The sequence below is a fragment of the Sarcophilus harrisii genome, chromosome 1 (genome assembly GCF_902635505.1).
Source record: "Sarcophilus harrisii chromosome 1, mSarHar1.11, whole genome shotgun sequence".
In the NCBI taxonomy this organism is placed as follows: domain Eukaryota; kingdom Metazoa; phylum Chordata; class Mammalia; order Dasyuromorphia; family Dasyuridae; genus Sarcophilus; species Sarcophilus harrisii.
The window spans coordinates 79,014,892-79,037,735 of record NC_045426.1 but is presented as its reverse complement, the minus strand read 5'-3'; the positions used below and the strand labels follow the sequence as shown (position 1 = coordinate 79,037,735).

General features: G+C 42.1%; 1 protein-coding gene across 2 annotated transcripts in view; it reads left to right on the top strand.

The window, feature by feature from the left end:
• Window positions 1-19,829, top strand: part of CCM2 (CCM2 scaffold protein) — a 116,018-nt gene extending 96,189 nt beyond the window's left edge. For both annotated transcript variants that reach the window (XM_003762557.3, XM_012543752.3), the window contains exons 5-10: window positions 748-884; window positions 1,816-1,951; window positions 8,434-8,491; window positions 9,638-9,764; window positions 11,470-11,608; window positions 15,264-19,829. In XM_003762557.3, the coding sequence (XP_003762605.1) occupies window positions 748-884; window positions 1,816-1,951; window positions 8,434-8,491; window positions 9,638-9,764; window positions 11,470-11,608; window positions 15,264-15,544 (878 nt within the window). In that variant the 3' untranslated portion in view covers window positions 15,545-19,829. The remainder of the gene's footprint in view (window positions 1-747; window positions 885-1,815; window positions 1,952-8,433; window positions 8,492-9,637; window positions 9,765-11,469; window positions 11,609-15,263) is intronic.
• The last annotated feature ends 3,015 nt before the right edge of the window (window positions 19,830-22,844 follow it).

The following is a 22,844-nucleotide window of genomic DNA, read 5'->3' as shown; positions in this document are numbered from 1 at the left end:
ACCACTCCCCCTTTCTGGAAACTTCATCAGATTTCCTGCTATCTGCAGAATTAATACAAATTCCTCTACCATATAAAGTTCTTCCTAATCCGGCTCTACATTAAAGGTGTTAGACACACAGCCTGCTTGTGCCTGTAGCCAAATCAGATTAAAATGTAACCATATTTAACAAAATGAATTAAAATAGCATAAAATGTGGATCATATTAATATATTGTTTTCTAAGACAGTATGTAGTCTGTGGGATCCTTATGTACAATTGGTTCAGTGCTCCACCCACATCCTGATTCTATTTGACTTTGACAGCATTTCTCCAGGTAGATGACAAGTTATTCCTCCTCATTGTATTCAATCTTGTCTGTTTTTTGTCCTCCTTAATACAACCTCCATCTTCCACATAGGCTGTTCTTCAGGCCTGGAAGGTCTCTCTCCTTTCTTCTACCCTTTTGGACTTTCTGGATCCTTGAAGTGTTTATTGATTTCCTCTATTGTTAGTATTTTCCCATCAAATTGTTTTTATTTTGCCAGTATCCTGTAGTCACTTGTTTGATCTATGAATATGTGTCATCTTCCTACTAGAATTTAAGCTCCTTGAAGGCAGACCAATTTTTGTATTGGTTTTCTAGTCATTGATCCAAAGGCCTCAGAACCTAGTTCCAGAGAAGAGTTTCAGCCTATTCTTAGGGACAGTGCTTGTGCCTTTTTCCTCTCTCTGTTCATTAATCCTGCATTATCTGTGTATTCCCAGCTCAGGACCCTGGAATCTCCCCCAGCCAGAGCCTATGTGCAGAAGGCTCCAAAACACTCACCTCTGGCTCTCTGTCTGAAAGCGGAGTGGTACCCGTTGAAGCGTGCTGCTTGGTAATCCTGGCCACCGAGAACAAAGTAAGAGGGGAGCAAACCAGGAGCTCCTTTGGTATCCTTCTCCTGGGGCACAGACAGCTAATCATTAGAAAAGTCACAAGTCAGAGAGCAGTGTCTGCATGATGCCAGGGGTAGTTTTCTAATTCCTCAGGCAGTTGGCTATTCTCTTTTACTCCTCTCTCAGGTAGTGCCCTCTTGTGAGTAGTTGGCTGTCAGTTGTTTTGAGCAGAGAATAGTTCTTGCCCAAAACAAGCCTTTACTCTAAGTTTTGTGATTTAGGGTTTGACCTCCATGATACAGGCTAAATTCAGTTTAAGACTAAGGTGAAGTATGACTGGCTCTTCTTTGACCCCTGCTGGTAGCCAAAGCCTGAATAAGCAACTAAAAGCTAGGATTTCTGAAGAAGATTCAAATCAGATCAGCACATATTTATTAATAAGTTCTGGGCACAGTGGAAAATACAAAGAGGTAGAAAGCATGATCCTCAATCTATGAGAATTAATTTAGCAGAGTTAATGAGACATAAAAGTATAAAATAACATTAAAAGATTCAAACAGTTTAAGACACTAATAGATAAGCTGTCACAAAACAGACTAATGAGAGAATTATCATGTAGATAATAATTGATGTAAGCATAGAACCCGCCTTAGGAAGGCTTCATCCAAAAGGTATTAGAGGAACCTCCCCTGAGTGGTAGGCAGGTAGGAAAGGGCACCCAGGGAAGGTGTGCTGCTCAAAGGACAGTTAGCATATTCGTTTGGCTAAAACAGAGATGGTCCTAGGAAGGAGTGTTGGGGCCAGACTGGAGAAGCCGTGGGGTTATTGAGCAAAGCCAGGGAACAATCAGAGTGGCCATCACCCCTGACACCGTCTACATGTGGCACTGTTCATAGTATTGTGCGTGATTGGGAAGGGAGCCGATTGAAATCACCGTCTCTGCCCTGTTTGCAGGTGGCTGCAGAAGAACTCTGCTCCCTGCTCAGCCAAGTCTTCCAGATTGTTTACACAGAGTCCACCATTGACTTCTTAGATCGGGCGATATTCGATGGGGCCTCTACACCTACTCGCCAACTATCCCTGCACAGCGGTAGGTAGCCAGATTCGGAGGGATGACACAGGAGGGGTTGGGGGAGAAGCTCGGTCCAGGGATTCTTAATCCTCAGGGCGGGACCTGACGGAGTGTTGAGTGTGGCCAGGATTTGACTTCTCAGCAAATGTTCCCAGCAAAAAGTCCCTGAAGGGGACTTCAGACCTTCTTAAAGACACTACCTATCTTAGCACTAGGATGAGTAGAAGACTGCAGCAGAAGAGAGGCAGGGCCATTCTGTCAGCATGCTAAAGGGAGCTCTCTCAGCCTATTGGGTTTCATCTAACCAGGGCAGAAACAAAAAAGAATGGATGGAAAAGTGAATGAAGGTAAATCATCAAGCACCTAATATGTGGTCGGCAGTACAGATACAGAAGTTACAGGGTTCTTCTTGGAGAGTTTATATTCTAACAGCAGGAACTAATAATTAGTCTTACCTGGAAAGACACAGGTTTTGTAAAGAAGGCCAGGAGATAGTTGATTAATCACCTCTGTACCAGCAGCAATGGTAGTATTGCTTTGATTGTTACTTCCAGAGGCAAGGGGAATTTGCCTACCAGGGACAAAAAGATTACAGGGTATCTGTTTTCCTGTTTAAGGGAGGGGTGAGGATGGGAAGCTAGGAGAGAAGTGGAGATAAAGGGGGCTATAGGTATTCTTTATAAACTGCAGAAAGAACCTAATTTATCCCAGGAATGATATTCAGACCATAAAAGCTCACTTTTACATAGCACCTTAAAGTTTGCAAAGCACTTTGCAATTATGATTTCACTTTATATTCACTTAAAATCCTGGGGAGTCAATAAGGGACTGAGACGTGACTGGCCCAGGGTCCCACAGAAAGTGTCTGAGACTGGATTTGAATTCAGATCTTCCTGACTCCAGGCTTTGCTCTATCCACTGTGCCACTTAATTACCATTATTTTCCCAAGTAGTTGGATAGTCACTTTTGCCAGTTTGATGACAGTGAGATGAAATCTCAAAGTTGTTTTAATTGGCATTTCTTCCTTATTAGTGACTTAGGTCATTTTTCCATACAGTCATAGATGGCTTGTAATTCTTCTTTTGAAAACTTCTATAACCTACTGGACAAATCACTGAAATGAAATTATTAAAATTGTTAATCGGGGACAGTGCTTTCTCTTTGGGGCATTCAGAAACTAAGGTGTTTTTTTTCCATCATTCATGTGAGCTTAGGTGAATTTGGAATTGGGGTAAACTGAGTTCAGATCCTGCCTCAGACAATTACAAACTGTGTGTGATTGGGCAAATCACTTAATCTCTCTCATCATCAGTTTCCTTCATCAGGTAAAAAAGGGATAAAAATAACACCTACCGCACTTTGTCATTGAGAAGCAAAGACTATAACAAGTAGTCTTTTGCCAACCTTAATTTGTTCTTTAAATCTTGGCAGGATTTTTTATGTGTTTTTAAAAACAAATCCCAGAGACAGCAACTCCCGAATTTGAAGTTCTTATCCAAGCTCTATAAAAATATAAGTTCACGTGCTTATAGACAGAGGCACAGCTTTACAGAGTATTAAAAAACCAAGTTAGACATCACAGAAGCTCAGGTCTGCTCATTTATCAGCTATTTAAAGATTATCAGACATTGCTAAGGTTGTTTAAAATACATCATTAATTTTATTTGTTACAAGAAAGAGTTCATTTGGGCTTAGAGGTGGGAATAGCTAAGAGGAAAAGACCATGGTATAAAAACAAAAAGGCAAAAATAAAGCTTTGAAAAATCAGTGAGCAACTAGCATTTTTTTAAACTAAAAATTTGTGTGCGAAACGCTGTTCTAGGAGCTGGGATTTATATTTGCATACAAAGATTGAGACAATCCCTACTCTTACATTCTAATAAGGAAACCATCTAGATTTTTCTCTGTCTCTATGTCTATCCATCTATCTTTGTATTAGCTATATCTATTTCTCTCAGTCTATTTATATCTATATTGTTTTCTTATTAGAACATATTCACAATTTTCCTACAAATACCCCCACATCACAGGGTTTTTAGAAAGGGAAATAAGTTTATTTATATGCCAAAAACATTTCAGATAAATTTTCTGTAAATGTTATCTTCTAGACCAGGGGTCCTCAAACTACGGCCCACGGGCCAGATGCAGCAGCTGAGGACGTTTATCCCCCTCACCCAGGGTTATAAAGTTTCTTTATTTAAAGGCCCACAAAACAAAAGTTTTTGTTTTTACTATAGTCCGGCCCTCCAACAGTCTGAGGGACAGTGAACTGGTTCCCTATTTAAAAAGTTTGAGGACCGACCCCTGTTCTAGACCTATCTTTCTCAAAGTATTCATTATCTGCCTCATACTCTTAACTCTTGCCAGTAGAGGTTTGTCAAGTATAGAACTGAGTAATAAAAACAAAATACAGCTTCAGCTCAGTTGATGGACATTCATTTTGTTTCTACTTGTTTGCTATCACAAAAAGTTCCGGGTGGAATATTTCATTATACATGTGACGTATTTATCCTTGAACTCAATTCAGATGCCACTAAGGAGGGGAGATGATTAGATTAAAAGATGTGAATTTTCCTGCATCATACTAAATTGTTTTCCAGAATGGTTGGATTAATTCTCGACTCTGTCAGGAATCATCTTTGCCAACTTGTTTTGAGGTGAAATCTCTAGAGTTCTTTTAACTTATATTTCTCTTATTATTAGTGATTAGAAACTTTTTTCAATATGGTCACGAATAGTTTACAATTCTTTTGAAAATCTCACATCCTTTGACACTGTTGGGGAATAGCTCAGTCTTTAAGTGAACTACTTATATAGGTTGAATAGTAGACTTTTTTCCAAGATCTTTAATACAAAGACTTTTTTCCTATTCAATTTTAACTTTTCACTTTGTTTATTCTGGTTGTATTGATTTTGTTTGTACAAAAGATTTTTCTTTAATGTGTACATTAAAAGTTGAATGTCTTATTTTTTGTGTTGCCTGGTTTGGTTATGAAGTTTCTCTCTTCCCTCTCTCCCTCCAATTTTTTTTTTTTAAATGATGTGATGTTTTATAATCAAATAACTTAATCATTTAGAGTTTATTGTGACATATGATTGAAGATACTGAACTAAACTTACTTTCCACCATGCTGACTTTCATTTTTCCTATCAGTTAAATAGTACCACAGTAATTAGTTTTCTTGAGTTTATCAGATACTATGGTATTGAATTCATTTATTTCTGGATCTTATCTAGTCTATTGGATTAATTACTTGCAGGAGTCTCATCTGGAGTGGGAAATATGAAGTTATTGCAAACTCAAGATATATCTTCTATTTTGAGTTAGCTAAAATCAAGAAGTAAGCCCTTTTGAAATTTCTTCTATGAAGCCCAAGATTTCTGACCTATTTTCTTCTGCAAATTCCAGGATTATAAAAAATTGGGGGCAACTAAGTGGTGCAATGGATAGAGCACCAGCCCTGAAATCAGGAGGACCTGAGTTCAAATCTGCTCTCAGACACTTAATACATCCTAGCTGTGTGACCCTGGACAAGTCACTTAACCCCAATTGCCTCAGCAAAAACAAAAAACAAGCAAACAAAAGCAAAAAAACCCGGAAGGTTGTTTTAATTTTACTTTTCTCCTATAAAATGATAACTAACTTATCAAGAGAACTTACTACTTAAAAATTTTAGATTGTGATTTAGTTTTTGTTTGTTCTTTAAATGATGAAATTCCTAATAAGTATTCTTAGTGAGCTTCTTTCCTTTGTCCAAATTCTTTTGTAACTTTACCTTAGCTTTTCCCTTCATGTTCTCACATACATTATTCATGCTGTTTTTCTTGCCCACACTGTACATTGATGTCTTTATTGGACTTCTCTGACACTTCCTCAGAGGACCCAATCAAGAGATAGCTCCTCCTTAAAGCTTGACCTGCATTTTATTATCTAAAATTCCTCTGAATTTCTCTAACCAGCACTTAAGCTTTGTCATGTGCAACTTAATATTAAGCTATATTCCTTTGTGGATGAATGTGAGTCCTAGCTCAATTATCACTAAGCATTTGTTAAGAGTCTCCTATGTGCCAAGCATTGGACTTATACTGATGATACAAATATAAAAGTGAAGTAGTCCTCCCACCTTATATTTTGTCTGGTGGGATAGCAGGTTCACATAAAAATATACTTGAAATAAACGGAAAGTGATTTTTTTAAATTCATCAGTCTTTACTAACATATTTTCCCCTCTTACTTAGCTCAAGTTCATGCAACTTAATGAACAAAGATCAAAGGCTACAAATGAATCATTTACTTTTAAAACTTGAACTTCTCAGTATGCTTAATTTTTTTTATTAAAGCTTTTTATTTACAAAACAGATGCATGAGTAATTTTTCCAACATTGACCCTTGAAAAACCTTTTGTTACAAATTTTTCTCACCTTCCCCCTATTCCCTCCCCTAGCTGACAATACATGTTAAATATGTGGAAATACATGTTAGAACCAACATGTGTGTGCATATTTATACAGTTATCTTGTTGCACAAAAAAAATCAGATCAAGAAGGAAGGAAAAGAAAAAACTGAGAACACAAAGTGCAAGTAAATGACAACAGAAAGAGTGAGAATGCTATGTTGTGTTCCACACTCTGTCCCCATGGTTCTCTCTCTGGGTATAGATGGTTCTCTTTATCACTAAACAAGTGGAACTGGTTTGAATCCTTATTGTTGAAGAGAGTCACGTCCATCAGAATTGATCATCGTATAATCTTATTGATGCCCTGTACAATGACCTCCTGGTTCTGCTCATTTCACTTAGTGTCAGTTCATGTAGGTCTCTCCAGGCCTCTCTGTATTCATCCTGCTGGTCATTTCTTACAGAACAATAGTATTCCATAGCATTCATATACCATAATTTATTCAGCCATTCTCCAATTGATGGGCAACCACTCAGTTGTGGAAGGTGATTTTTGAAAGGGAAAGTACTGGGAGCTGTGGGGGACTGAACAAAGATTTCTTGTAGAAGGCGGCTAACTCTTATGGGAAAATAGAGATTCTAAGAGGTAGAAGTAAGAAGTAAGAAGCATACTCTAGGTATGGATGGTAGGAAATAAAGTGTCACTTATGAGGAACAGTTGTGAACTGGGTCTAACCATTCTGGGGAGCAATTTGGAGCTATAAAACTCTGCATATGCTTTGGCCTAGTAATACTTCTATTGGTAAGTCAGTACCCCAAAGAGACAAAAGAAAAAGGGAAAAGACCTATATGTGCAAAAATATTTATAGCTGCTCCTTTTATGGTGACAAAGAATTGGAGCCTGAGGAGAGATGCCTATCAAATTGGGGAATGGCTAAATAAGTTGGAATATATAATTGTGATGGAATACTATATTGCTATAAGAAACGATGAGGGAGGGGTAGTTAGATGGTGCAGTGGATAGAGTGCTGCCCCTTGAAGTCATAAGGACCTGACCTTTTGTGTCCGGCCTTAGACACTAAATACTTCCTAGCTATGTGACTCTGGACAAGTCACTTAACCTCAGTTGCCTCAGAAAAAAAAAAAGAAGAAATGAGGGAAATGTTCTCAGAAAAACCTGAGAAGTGAAGTAAGCAGAACCAGAAGATCATTGTACACAGTATAAACAGCAGAATTATAACCATGATCAACTGTGAATAGTTTAGTTATTCTTATCAATACAGTGATCCAAGACAAGTCCAAAGGACCCATGATGAAAAATGTAGTCCATCTCCATAGAGCGAACTGATGAACTCTGAGTGCAGATTGAAGCATACTTGTTAAACTTTGTTTTTCTTGCCTTTTTTTTTTTTTTTTTTTTTTTTTTTTTGCAACATGGCTAATATGGAAACTCTTTTGTATGACTTCACATGTATAATTGATATATTGCTTGTATTCTCAATGGGTGGGGGAGGGGCTGGAGGAAAGGCAAGTTTGGACCTTAAAATGTAAACAAGAATAGTCAAAAATGAATAAATAAATGATTGAGGCAGAAATTGTGGGCCTGGGCCAGGTTGTGAAATATCTTGGACACCATAAAGGAGAATTTATATTTGATCCTAGAGTTTATTGAGTAAGGCAGTGATGTGGTCAGACTTAGGTCCTTCCCTACACAACGTTGTACCCTCCACAGAGCGTGGTAGAGTGACTTGTATGTAATAGACACTCAATAAGTATTTGTTGTGATCATGTCAGTTGAAGTTTGTTAGCTACATACAAGGCACTGGTCTAGACCCAGGAGCAACAAAGCCAAAAATGAAGCAGCCCCTTCCACCAAAGGGCTTACGGCTTATAGTCTGTTGGATAGGGCACCATTTCCACAGTTCAGTATATTCAAGGTAATATTTGGAGGGAGAGAAGGGGTTGGGGCAAGCACCCCAAAGAAAGACATCTCCTTAGCATAAAGCTAAGTAAGTACTCCAAGATCCATCCAGGACTTACTGACAGCTTGAGAAGTAGGTTCTCGGACCCAGCTTTAAAAGTTTATTCCATCTTCCTTGCAGATGACTCTTCTACAAAAGTGGACATGAAAGAGGCCTACGAAAGTGAAGCAAGTCCTTTGTGAGTAGATACTGTACCCCAAATTCTGTAGTTGGGGCTGAACTGACCCTTGGAAACAATGCCAGGCCAGGGCCATCTGGCAGTGAGGATGCTCTCCTTTGCTCCTTTTCCAAGCGTTCTCCTGATACATTGTTGGTTGAACAAACTTAGGCCAGAATTTAACAGCCTACATCATGTGCCATCTCTCATGCCTAAAGATGACATCATTTATCTGCTGCCCTAAGGATATATATTCTTAACTGTCTTCAAGAGCAGTCACCTTCTCCCCAACCTGCCTCCCCTCTCACGTTCATGCCCTCTTCTCAGAGATACCGAGGAATTGCCATCCTGGGCCAGCACTCTGGGTCCTTTCAGCCAAGAATGGTTCTAACTGAAGACAGCAGTCGTAAGACTGTTGTGATCATGACTGTTACCATCCTAAAAGTTAGACATATCACAAAGCTGCATAAGTCTCTGGTCTATAAAGTCATCCAAACCCATTTGGAATCCAAAGGAGCAATTTTACCCTCTGCCAAGTGCCCTCTGGCCTGACACAGATAGCCAGCGTGCCTGGTTTGTGGCATGGCAGCTGGCTGTGGGCCCTTCCTGCTGCATGAACCAATGCGGATGTGCCCTCCCGAGCCCACCATGTGTCCCGAACAACTTGATAGCTCATGTTCAGAGCGTGGAGGTGTGGATGCCGAGCCAAGTGCCTTGGCTTCCAAAGTAGTGTTCTTAATCCACAAGCCCGAACATTGAATGTTCCACAATGCCCCCAGTTAAGAGAGTCTTTTCTTGGAGTTTAAGGACCATTCCTGTCTTACTTTCACTTTATTCTCCTTCACACCTCTCAGGTTTTAGCCATGCTGGACAGCCTGCTCTTGCCTGGCCTGAGGGTACTGACATAGGCCATCTTCCAAGCTGGCTGTGAATGTTTGTGTCTCTGCCTGGCCAGAGAGCGGCTTGCTCCTCTCTGTGCTCCTACACAGACAGGCACAGCTTCTCTTTCCTCATCTGGCTCTAAAGAGGCACCTGTGGGCAGAAAGTTTTTCCTTGTTTCTATCTGACATGCATGATGCCTTCCAAAGGACCCTAGATATTTGTTGAGTTTAATCAGCTCATTAAATGCCAGACTTTGATCACATGTATATGTTGTTGCCGTTTCAGCTTGGTTTTGAATACAGGGGGCACCTCATCCTCTTCCTTCACACAGCCATCTCCTCACATCAAGACGGTCAGCGAGAGCGAGCTGAGCACCACAGCCTCCGAACTGCTGCAGGATTACATGATGACGGTACGCCTCTCCTCTGAATCTCCCTCCCCCCAGGACCAGGGCAGCCTTGTTAATGCTTGGTCATGCTGGGGTTCAGGCAAAAGATGCAAAGCAAACAAATGTTGGAGGTGTTTAAAGGTGAAACATAGCCCGACCCTCATCGGCCTTGTCTGCCAAGACACAGGGGTTCCTCACAGAAGAACGTTGTGGCTGATTGGCTTAGTTGGGCAATAGATCATTGCCTTCTGGAGGAACAGACCATTCACAGCTAGGTTCAGGGAGTCAAAGATAAAAAAGAAGAGAGATAATTTGAAGGATAGGGAAACAGAGTTAATGAAAATAGCATAAATTAGCTAGAAAGAACACTACATAAAAGAAGGCTTTTTCTGAATTTCATTGCCTTATCACAACTGAAACAGAATCCTTGTCCCTATTTAATGCAGGGGTAAAAATAGTTACTGATGAGTTAGGGTGAGTACCAAGTTATTACCCAAATTTCTCATTTCATTCATTTTACTGCCAGACTAATGAAAAATAGTAAGTTTTGGCTTGGGGAGTGGAGAGGAATTGTTGGAACTGGTTGCACTTTGGCAATTTCAATATTTGTAAATCTGGTCTAGCAAATCCATCAGTCCATACTTGACCACAGAAGTCTGAGGCCTTGTGGTAAAGATGAACTTTTGCCTGAGGATAAAACAGGCTGACATCTCCGGGCTTGGTGGATGCCCCCCACCTCACTAACCTTTTCTCTATTCTTTCTGTAGTCTGTAAGAAAAGCTGACTTTGAAAGATTTCTTCTTCTAGAGACATGTAGTGCAGACATCAAAACAGAAGCTAAGAATGTAAAACTATGTTTGTTTTGATGTAAGACTAAGAGCACAAAACAGTGAATACAGAAATATTATGTTGGGTAATTTCTCTTCTTTTTTCCTATGTGACCTTGGGCAGCATCCTCTCTAGATCTCAGCTTCCTTATCTGTAAAATGGAGGCCTTCCCCTTCTGATCTATAGCTATGCTGCCATGATTTAATGAACCAGTTTTCTGTTAGCCCCCAAATTCATTTCATCTGACTTGTGTGTTCTCGCCATTTTTCCAATGAAATTCACTGGTCATTCTCACATTACTGATAAAAGTTCTAGCACCTTCTACAATATGATTTACTCCAATGGAAAACCTTTGGCGTTCTCCTCCAATTCCCCTGTGAAGCGAGGCCCTTTCCCTAAGCATTCTACTTGCTTAGCCAGGGAAGCATTGAGGGACTAGAGAGATGGGCACCATCTCAAGTCAACTTTCAGTTTACATGAATCAAAGAAAAAAGAAATTAGCACTGGGGCCAAGGCTGGGAAACTTTGCCTCCTTGTCCCCATATTTTGTCCTGGTCTGACAGTGACACAGATTTTCTTGTGCTTTTTCTTTGGGTGCAATTTCCAAGTAGTTCAGTTATAAGGTGAGGAAAAAGGGAGAGGGAAATTGGAGTCATTTCTGATATATTCTGAGGTTTAGTACTTCCTCAGAAATAAAAAGTGTTTAGGACCTTCTTTTTCTCTTCTACATAATTTTTTTTGGTAAAAAGGTCATCTTCCTCTATCTCCAGACTTCCTGACTTAGCCCTAATTGCCATGGTGTTGACAAGATACTCCATAGGCATTTAATTGGGTAATCATAGTGTTGCTTCTCTCTAGTGGTGACTAATGGCACTGGTCTTTGGTTATGTTCTCTTGGCAGCTGAGAACCAAGCTGTCGTCCCAGGAGATTCAGCAGTTTGCCATGCTGCTGCATGAGTACCGAAATGGGGCCTCTATTCATGAGTTTTGCATCAACCTACGGCAACTTTATGGAGATAGCAGGAAGTTCCTGTTGCTAGGTGAGTTGGAAAGGTTTTTTATATAGATGGTAACAATAGAGTGTGTATGTCTGTGTCTGTGTCTGTGTCTGTTGTCCCATGGTCCTGCCTAACTCTTTTCAAAGAGTCAAGAAGTTTGACCATCAAGTGATAAATTTTTCAGCCTCAGTAATTCATGAAAGGGTCTTCAGAGGTTGGGAAGAGGAAGTTCCTGGGGAGGGGTGGGGCGGAAAAGGAGAGGGCAGGCAGAAAGATTGTGATCCTGAGCCAATAGATGTCTCTCCATGTGTCTCACTTGCCCAGCCAGTCTTGGTTGATGGGATGGAATCATTTCTATAGGGCAAGAGTTCCAAACCTGGGAAATATTTTAAACCTCATTTGTGAGGCAAGCTATCTTAGAATAGGTAGAAACAAGTCCTCTATGAGCTTTCCAATGTATCTTCCTCCCAAATTTAGCTGCCCATTTTTAAAAAGTAAAAGATGCTTTCCATTTAAATAATATTATTACCTTTTCTACATATTTCATTCATCTGTACAACCCCTCTAGGAGATACTTGGGAAACACATTTAATAATCCCACTTTATAGATGAGGAAACTGAAGCTCTTAGAACTTAATGCCTTGCCAAAGTTCATGGAACTCATCTTCTGAGTTAGATTTGGAATCTGCATCTTGGAACTTTCAGGTTGTCTTTCCTCATGGAATATCAGGGCATTGCTTGGCTGCAAGCAGACATGCTTACCATCATGGAATTAAGTAGCAATCAAACTAGTCCTGTTACTTGTTGATATTTTTTAGCATTAAGAAATTATCGTCTTGTAGTGGAAATAAAAAGTAAAGCTCCATATTAGGACCCTCAGGCTTGAGTCCCAGTTCTACCACTGATTATCTCAGGAACCTTCTACTTAATCTCTCACTTTCCTAACTTATGAAATGGGTTTAAAGTAGAACAATTTTGCAAAGGGAGTCAGCAATTGATTACATATTTAGGCCCAAGAACCTGCTTTGCTAAGCTCAGCAAGGTCCATCACCAGAAGTTAGCCATTGGTGATCACTGGGTCTCACAAAATAGGCCACCTACTCTTGGAGAGATTTTGTCTGTCATTGCCTGTGAAAAGCCCCTCGCCACACCTCCACAGAGCATGAAACTGTTACTGCTGATAGGTCTGCCTGGAGACCTCAGTACCTCTCTGGGGTCTCAGCCTCTGCAGAGGGAGGCAGCACTGATCGTTAACTTCAGCTCAGGGAAAAAGGGTCTTGGGGTAGCAAAGAAGAGGGGAAAGAACTCTGAACACCAGGCTACATGAGTGACCAGAAGTCTTCAGGACCAGGTTAATCTGGCACCTAATCAGAGCCTTGTTGATCATATAATATCAGCAATATCTAGCTCTGTATTGTGTGCCACCCTATGCTACCCAGACCATAGCCTCTACCAGACATTCAAGGCATTTCCAGTCATATGTACCAATAGGATTAGATCTCCATACTGTGAAACCTTTTGACTTTTATAAAGATCAAGGCACCCCCTCCTTCAAGAAACCTCCTCCAACTACTCTAGCCCATGTAAAGTACTAATTTCTTGGAAATCTCTTGCCATTTGTATCTGTATCATCTTGATTATATATTTTTATATTGTTTTCTATTTCAAATGTTCTATTGCCTGTTATTAGTCACTTAAGATTCTGAGCTTCTTGAGCCCACCTTTCTTCCTCCCAAATATTTAACACTTTCTAAACACTTAACATGGCTGAACACATAATAGGCATAATAAATATTTCTTGAGTTAAATTCCTAGGAGTGTCCAGGAAGACCAGAGATACACCTAAACCTAATTTCTATGGAAAGTGAAAAAATAGATCCTACCAGGGAAGTCAGCTCTTAGAAGTGAATTAGTAATGAAGAAAGTCTCACAGGGACCTGGAATGAAAAAACTGAGTCACCTGGATAAGATTAAGGGGCACCTTGACCTAACACATAAGTGGGGCTGAAAAGGCTTTGCAATTTTTTCAGATATTCAACAATCAGTTTATTAAGTTTTCCTACTTTGAGCAATCTTACCTGGTACATTTAAATCTGAGTTATTTTTCAAATTTTGATTTTCACTCCGCTACTCCAGAATCATCTACTGTTTAAAGTAAGATGTACCTGTAATCATTTCAATGGTATCTATACTCTAAATTAGACTCTCCTTAGCTTAGTAATGAACTGTTTTAACCATTAGAGGGAGCTCTTGTTCCCATAATACAGTAGAAATTCTGTGAAAATGCAACTTGAGCTAAAAGTAAAATATCTAATCAGGCCAGAACCTCACCTTTGCAGATTTCATGCTTTCTTGCAAATTAATGGAACTTTTCGCCAGTATTAATACAGTAACAGATCATGGAAAAGGGATGATTGTTTCTGCATATCTATTTTTTTGTTCAATGAATCATGAAATGGGGGGAGGGGGAGTAGATGTCTTACAGTCATGGGTGGGAGCAGTTCCCTCCCTGACTTTTTTTTTTAGCAGCATATCCCAAGCTCAGGTTGAGGCTGGGCTTGTAGGTGGTAACAGAGCTAGGATGTTTCACCAAGATGTGGCAATGAAGCTCTAACTCGTTTTGTATAAACTTAACCTCTTGCTAGATGCTACTTTAACAGATGGTGATTGGTAGCTTGTGGTAAGAGACTCTGTGGCCCCCAAAGCAGCCAGCTCCCTTCCTCTCGGCCTTTCTTTCTCCACCTGGTGTTTAGCATCTTTTATAGAAACCACCACAATCTAGGCTAGTCTGGCAAAGGGCAGAGTGGAGGAAATACAGAGCTGCCCTAGGATGGTGGAAGGGTTTAGAGTTAACCCCTGAGGCCAGAATGACCCCTCTCTTTCCCAGTCTGTAAAATGAAAATCAGCTTTATCAAGACATTGAGAATTATTAGTAATATTTTGCCCAGTCTGTAAGATACCTCTTAAAGAAACCCAGAGTAGAGTCCCGTATCCGTAGCCAGGTGTGATATTTCAATCACAGAAGGGTTTGGGCTACAGACCCTGGGTCCTCTGCCCAAGGGTCCTTACTTCCGTAGACAAGTACGCTAACCCAGAGGAAGGGCGCAGTGTCCTGGAAACTCTTGGACCAGGAGCCTGGAGACCCATGTTCAGATGCCAACTCTGGGATTAGGCACAAGGCCCTGCCTTTCTCTGAGCCTCATTTGTCTTGTTTGAGCTGATGAAGGTAACCACCTCCCTCACCAGATTTGTCTGAGGAAAGCTCTTTGTGGAGCATGATGGGTCATATAGCCAGGAGCAAGGGCTACTGAGTTCTTGGGAGGGAAACTGTGACTGCCAGATACCCTCCAGTATTGCTAAATTAAGGGAGCTTAACTTGTGCCTTGTGCCTGCGGGGCTCGACTTTGGGCCTGACCCTCCCTCTTGGGCCTCAGTTTTATCATCTATAAAACAGTGGGACTAAGTAACCCATCCTATTCTAAATCCTTTGAAATCCTGGTTCCTCTTGCCATGGACTTACTTCTGTTTTCCATTCCTCTTGGGATGTTCACATTCTGTCCTGTCCCTCCCTAGGTGCACCTGTCCCCTACAGTGCTAGAGACAGGACGGTGGCTCAGGGGTAGAAGTTCTGAAGCACTAGTGAGTGTTACTTGTCCTTCCCATTTCCCCCCACTTCATTCTGTCCATTCTATGCCAGGTCTGAGGCCTTTCATCCCAGAAAAAGACAACCAACATTTTGAGAACTTTTTGGAGACAATCGGAGTCAAGGATGGCCGGGGAATCATCACGGACAGCTTTGGAAGGTACCGGCGGGCAATGAGCACCACGTCCAATTCGACCACCAATGGGAATGGAGCCGCAGGCAGCTCGGATGACCAGTCTGCACCGTCCGAAGGGGATGAATGGGACCGCATGATCTCTGATATCAGTAATGACATTGAGGCCCTTGGCTGCAGCATGGACCAGGACTCGTCATGAGGAAAAAGCCTGGAGGAGGGGAGAAGAAACAGCTCTCATGCCTAAAAGGGGCCTTCCCCTCCTTCTGGCTCTCCCTCCCCTGTAGCTGTCGTCCCAACCCTCAGAAAAGGTTCTAGGGGACCAGCCGTCATGTTGAACCCTTTGTTTCCTTCACTATTGGTGGGAACCAGGAGGGTGTCATTAGATAGCATGGATGAGCTAGGACCCTTCTACTGTGAAGAAATGAATTCGTGCCAGGATTAGGGGCCAGGAATATGGGAGAGCTTTGCAGTTGTCCAAACTGTCCATGTTCCTTGCTCCCACCCTCTACCCAGAAGGTTCCTGGGTGGAAGTGTGTCAACCAAGGAATGGCAGAAGGATGGGGAAAGGAGCCGACTTTGTGAAGAAGTGGCTCTCTTCGGTTCCCCTGGACAGTTTACCGTTTTGCACATGATGTTCCTGTTGTAACTCTCAGAGACCTTTTTTTGAAAAATGAAGTTTATCACAATGTGAATAATTTAAACCTCTTGTTGTCAGACACATTTCTAGTCTAAATGGGGAGATTGTATGTGCCAAGAGAAGTACATTTTAGGTGTAGGCATTTCCCATTTTAAATGGTTGCCCAGGGCTATCTGGAGTATGGCACTGGGGAATTTTCACTGACTTCTGCCCCATCAGTCCGTAGCACTAATAAGATCTCATGTGCCAAAGAGGGGAGAATGCTGTTATCTCTGTTCCCTGAGAATATCCCGGCCCCATTTATTTATGCCTAGGAGATACCTATTCCTGGAGAATAGGGGCTTGGTCAGGGTGGGGCCAGGAGGGAGCTGGTTTGGTGGTGGTTCCGTCTCCACTCCCTTCTCTGGCACGACAGTTCCCTAGAGGCCCTGCTGCTTCCTGGAGTGGGCAGGCGAAGGCGTGGGAGGGATAGGAGGACCCCAAGGAAGTGCTGGATTTCAGTGCAAGGAGCTCCTCGGGCTGACTTGTTCTGCTTGTTCCTTACTAGGACTGGGGGTGAGATGGTGGCAGTCCCATAGGATCGGTGGTTAGTATTCTGTAAGGGACAAAGAAATAGAAGGAAGTAGAAGACCAGATCACCTTCAGTTAACTGGGAGGCTTTACCTTTGCATGAGGTATATAATATAATGTACATGTAGTGTAAATATGCTCTTATAAATACACCTATTTTTTTAATCCATATGCCATACTGATGCCTGCTTGGGAAGCCAGCCTTCCCAGCGGGGTAGGACTTGCTGTTCTCCTGGAGTAATAGCCTATTCCTTAATTTATACTTGGGTTATATTTTTTACTCATTTTTAGATAAAGCTTCCCGAGATTTTGCAAACGGACAGTCACAGCTCTCTTTTCATTCTAGGGTAAAGCTCTTAGTACATAGCAGTCTTCTCCGATGCTTTCCCAGGAAAGTTCAGTCCAGCAACTCCTTGCGACTCCCTTGTGCTTTTTTCCATGTGTCTTCTCTCACCCCCCCACCCCCCCCATCTCACCATACTCTTCCTTGACTGTCTCATTCTCCTGCTTTTGTTCTCTTTGCCCTGGCCTCCCCCTCCCTTTTACATGTGCAGATGTTCCTGTGTGCCATCTGTAACCTTTGTGCGTATCAGGTAGCTGTGAAGGAGGCTCACGGTTTCTACCACTGTGCCTCGTTGCTCTGTATCTGCCTGGATGGCCTTAGCCCAGGCTAGCACCCAATCCCCAGCCCAGACCTTCACCACTTGAAGTAGCATTCTTGGACATAGAATCGTGGATTTAGAGCTAGACAGGGCCTTCAGGGTCATTTGGTCAGTCTCTTCCTCAGTAAAATGAGGCACTTGAAGACCACAGAAGTTAAATGGCTTATCCAAAGTTACCTACTCAGTGAGTAGCCAGAGACTAAGGACCACAGGCTCCAGATGCAGCGTCATTTCTGCTTCACCACACGGCCTCCCGCCACAATCCAATGAATCCAGTAGATCCTGGGCTCTCGGACAGGCCAAAGTGAAACCGGCCCGAGATAAAGGTTCATTCTTCTTGGGGAGGAGAAGGGGTCATCATGCCAGGGCTGAATCTCAAAAGCTAAGCCAAGGTAGCAGTGTGGATGTTTTTCATTTTGACTCCCCTGTTTGGAGGGGCAGGATTACTGAGAACTCATGGTATGTGCTAACTCCTTCTCCCCATTCTTTGCCTCCTCTCATAGACCTTCCTCCCTTCCTTATCCTGGGGCCTCTCCTTGATAACTACAATCACAAGCACTTCCTGTTTAACCATGAGCTTCTTCTTTCCCCAAGATGGAAAGCTTCTCTGCCTATTCATCTCAGTCCCTGTGGTGGTTCTCAGGTAATTTTCACATAGAAGGTAGATAAATATGAAATCTAGATTTAAATTGAAAACTCTACCTTGGTGTGGGCTGCACATTTCAGCACTATTTTATCTATGCATCCCCACTAACTTCCTGTCTCCTGGGAGTTACGCCACTCAGCAGTTGCAGTGGTACCTCTGGCACTAACCCAGAATTTCCATCTCCACAGGGAAAATTGGTAATGGTGCCTAGAGTTCAGAAGAGGAGTCAGCTCTGAAGGGAGGAGAGAGGAGAATCATAATCCATTGAACTACCTAATCTTTCTGGAAATATCTTAGATTCAGCCTTCTCTAAGTCAGATAGGAACCATTACTCAGGTGCATCCTTGCCTGAGCTAGAGTTTTAAAATCCCAAAGCCCTTCCTGTGGTCGGGGAGGAAGAATACAGAGTAGCAACAAATACCCCCAAAGCTCCATCTGGACCTAAGCTCTTCAGAGATTCCAGCATGGCTGCCCTAGGGGTGCAATTGCATTATCTTTCCCTTTTTGTATTATACACCTCAAGGTTTGGGGGGTTGGGATGGGGGGGGGGGCAGTGGAAAATGTTCTTCACAGTGAATTGGGCATTTGATTCCGTTCTCTGCAGTTACCAGTAAGAAGTTACTAGTGCCATTAGCTCCAGCCTAACTACTAGCTAAGATCCTTTAGCCAGACTAGAGTCCCTGTGATCAGTTGTTTCTGTCATACAGAATAATGGGCAAGGAGACAGTTCCTTCCTTCTGCCCAAAGCTAGAGCCTAAGAGCTCAGAGTTGAGCTAAATCTTTTTTGACCATGCATATGCAATGCTCTCCTAAGGCACTGAAACTCAGAGAGAATGAAAGTAGGAAGGTGGGGACAAAGACTTGCCCTTCTGGAGATTCTGCTCCCCCCACACCTTGAGGCAAAGCTGGATGACATCTCTCCCGCTTTAAGCAAAATATGAAAAGCCAGTTTGACAATGAATAAATTAGAGCATGGCTGTTCACTTTAGAGAGAATTCCTCTTATTAGCAAGCTTCCCTGGTGCATTTAAGATAGGATATAATTCACAGAAATTGGATTAACACAAAGTTCCTAGCACCTAGCATAGTGCTGGTCACATGGTAGATGCTTGATATATGCTTTTGGGGTGGTTGGTTATTTGGAGTGATCAACCCATTGGGGGTGTAAATGAGGCCACCTGTGTTGCTGGTGGATCCTCACCAAAACCCCAGCTTGCTAGGGGCTTCCCCAAAACTTTGGCCATTAGAATTGTTAGTGCCTTTGACGTCACCGCACTGGAACTGGTATACGCCCAGCTGACAAAGCTCAGGCCGTGACAGGTTGGGGATGATTTTCCAGAACTGACTTCAGGGACTTGCCTGTTACACCTGTAGCCTTTTTTCATGTGCCGAGCGACGTGACTCAAGAAGAGCCGCAGTATTTTTGTATTGGTGGCCATGGATTGCTGGTCACTGAGCACAGAGTTCTCTGGATACTGGGCTATTTGAATAATTGTCTTCCTCTCTCCCCACCGCCATGTCCTTCCCTGGCCCAGCCTTGTCCAGGACTCAGTAAGTTTCTGAAACTGAAATTTGTCCCCAGTGCCATGCCTGGGGAGTGAAGGGGGTGGGGGGAGGGTGGGGATTGGATGGGAGAGATGCCTTTATTTTTTATATGGTCTCTAGATTTATATACAAAGGTAATTTGCCCTGTGGGTTTCTGGGAATGGGGACAAATCAGGGCCCTAGAGTTTGAAAGTACTTCAGCCTCCCCAAGTGGGCTTCATGCCTGTGGGGCTGAGAGGCCTTTGGCCTCTGACACAGTCACCTGAGCCATTAGACATGTCCTTGAGCTTTTGTGTGGGGTTGTGGGAGGTGGGGGGCAGCTGTGTGTATGACATGATGTTCCTCACCTCATTTGTACACGGTTTTGTATGTATGCTTTCTGTATGGAGTATTTGTTACAGGTAAATATATTCCAGCACCCAACCTAGCCCTGCTTCTTTTCCTGAAATCCCATCCCGCCATTGTCGTCCAAGAAGTGGCCTTTGGGTTGTGGTGTATAGGCCGCCAGTCTAGAATGGGAACAGTCCTTCACAGTTGTTCCGTCCACCCCCTCATTGGTAAAAGGAGGCCGCTGAGGCCCAGTGACTTCATCCCTAAAGTCCCACCAAGTAGGAAGCTGAAAGGCCAGAATTGGAGCCCAAAAACTGAAATCCAGTAGATCCAATAGGCCCCTACCTAATCTGGACTTAAATTAAGGGGGGAACACAAAGGCTCAGTAGAGGGAAAAGAGAATGGGACCATAATTTAGTTCTCTGGTAGGGATACCCAGGAAGACACTCTCAAGAGTTGGAACAGGGGCCTCAGAATCCTAGCCCAACAGGTAAATAAACACGAACTCCTCTTAAAACATGCCTCCAAAATAGGTTTTTCCAGTTTTTTATTTCCAGACGTCCCATAAAGGAAACTTAAGTCTTTTCCTACTTCCCTTGGATAACTGTTAGGACAGTTTTTTTGTTTTTGTTTTTGTTTTTTTTTCTTCACCTAGTCTAAATTTCCTCTCTGCAATCCCACTCGAGTCTGCCCTCTGGTCAAGAAAAATAAGACTAGTTGACAGACCTTCAGGTACTTGAACATAACTACCAGGATTTTAAATATCCCTAATTCTTTCCATTGATTGTGACATGAAAAAATGTACAGGCTCCAACTCTCCTGTGAGATCTCAAGTTTATCGCTCTTGCTTTTTAAAGCATGACACTTAAAACTGAACAACACTTCCTGATATGTTCTGGTCAGAGCGGGGTCCAACGACCCTCGATAAGGCACCATGTAGTCTGTAGTCCACTCACAATCCTGGGTCTTTTTCAGATGAAATATCAAATAGACTCTAGAGACTGACTTTAATAGCTCTGGGTTCAGCTTTACATGCATTGTATCTTACTTGATTCTCCTCAAAGTTCTACCCTAGCAAGATCTTTTGGGAACCTGATTCTGACTCAACCTTTCTAGCTTTGATTGGCTAAACATGCTGGCTATGTCTTTACGCAAGACATTAGGAAATAAAATCATTAAACAGCGTGGGGCCAACCACAAATACTTTGGGGCTTTCCCCTGGAAATCGCTATTCAAACAGTTTGCAAATATATCTGATCATACATATGCTCACCTGGCCCACGTTTTTCTACCTTTTCCCCAGAAATAGCATGTGAGTCTTTATCAAATGCCTCACTAATATCTTAAATCCTGGTCCATCAGACTAACACTATCGGGTGGGGGGCGGGGGGGAGAAAGGAAGTTACCATTAGACACAAGGACATAATTTTTTTTTAATGGATATTTTTCTTCATCTTCCTTTCCAAAGCCATTCTTTTACTTTCCCTTTCTAGCAAGTCAGCCATCCCTTAGCAATAAACAATTGAAAAGAAGGGGGGGGGGAGGTAACCCATATTTCCTGAACTCTTCAGAGAAGGGGCTGTGTTTCCCAACACTTCTTTGGGACCACATTTGAGAGTAGCCTTCTCTAGGTGAAGCCATGTGTGGGTTTGGGGTTTTTTTGCGATCACAGCTTCTTTTCCTAAATATCTAGAAGACATTGTAGAACTTTCCTAGGAATCACTTAGTTACTTAGAGGTTTGCAGGATCCTCTTTTTTTGAAAATCAAAAAAACATCCACCCTTTTCCAATCTAACCCTAACTCTCCTGTTTTCCCAAGAGCTTTCCAAGTCACCGACTGTATCTCATTAATTGCATCTTTCACTTCTGTAGCTAGTGAGATATAGGGGACAAAGCTCTGCAGTGAGAAAGACCCAAATTCAAATCTAGTGTCAGACACAAAGTAGGTTGAGACAGATTTAATCTGCCTCAGTCTCCTCATCTATTAAAATAGGGTAACTGTCTCCTGCGTACTTGTGAGGATAAAAGTGCTAATTTTCTAAAATACTTTACATGAATGCTAACTATAATATTAGATGGGCCTAGTAAAAAGCTTATTAAAGACAGATAGGCACTGCTTTCTTGCTCTCTTTTTACTTAATATTAACTTCTTACTCACTTTGTTTAGTCCTTTCCAGTTCTTAGTCATAGAAAACAAGCAAATTAACAAGTCTGGTATAATTTCTGTTGCCTGCTATGCCATCTACTCTGGCCAAAGTTCTTCTTTTCCCCAGGATAGCTTTTCCAAACTCCCTCCCCTTTAAATTGTCTTTAGCATTCCTTTTCAATCTCAACTCATCCTGAGCTTTAACCCTCCTGACTCTAAGCTTCCCGGATTGTCCCATACTTTAATATTTATTTTCCTTGATATATTATGGCTCTCTGAGCAGCCACATCTCCGTTGTTACTCCTTTTCCTCCATATCAGAATTATTTCTCTGTCTTCAGCATCCCATTCTTTCTGAACTGACTTTCCCTGTAGAACTTTAATTGATGGAATCTTGCCTGTTCTTTCTCTGAATCCTTTGAATTTGCCTAACTAAAATATAGAGGACATATTAGGTCATGTGCACTTTCTTCTCAAAGTTCTAGGATCTTGCCTAGACTAGATTTTGCCTAGTATTTCCTTTGTCAAAAATCCTAAGATGGAGTAGTCAATTCCCCCACATGGCTCACAGGAATCGATTCCTCCTTTTTGGTATCAGTTCCAGAATAGTTTCCTTTGTTCAGCCCTCTACATACTGAGGGATTAAATGATCATAAATACAAGTCAAGAAATTATTGGTGATTCGACTTTTTGGCAGAGTGAGTTCCAGCAGATGTCTAGATAATTTAAGTCCTTCCTCATTACTATAGCAAGCCCTTGTGCCAGCCTTGTGGTCCTCTTCTAGAACTCATCTATTTCTCCTCCGACTAGAAGTGCTTTTCCCTCTTTTCCCCAAAAGTTTGCCAGTCTCTGAAGTGAGCCAGTAATCTGTCATTTCCTGACTGAGAGGACAAAGAGCTGACAGTCCTCAATTCTCAGATCTCACATCTTTCCACTGTTCTTTTCTTAACAATTCCCTCCCCTCC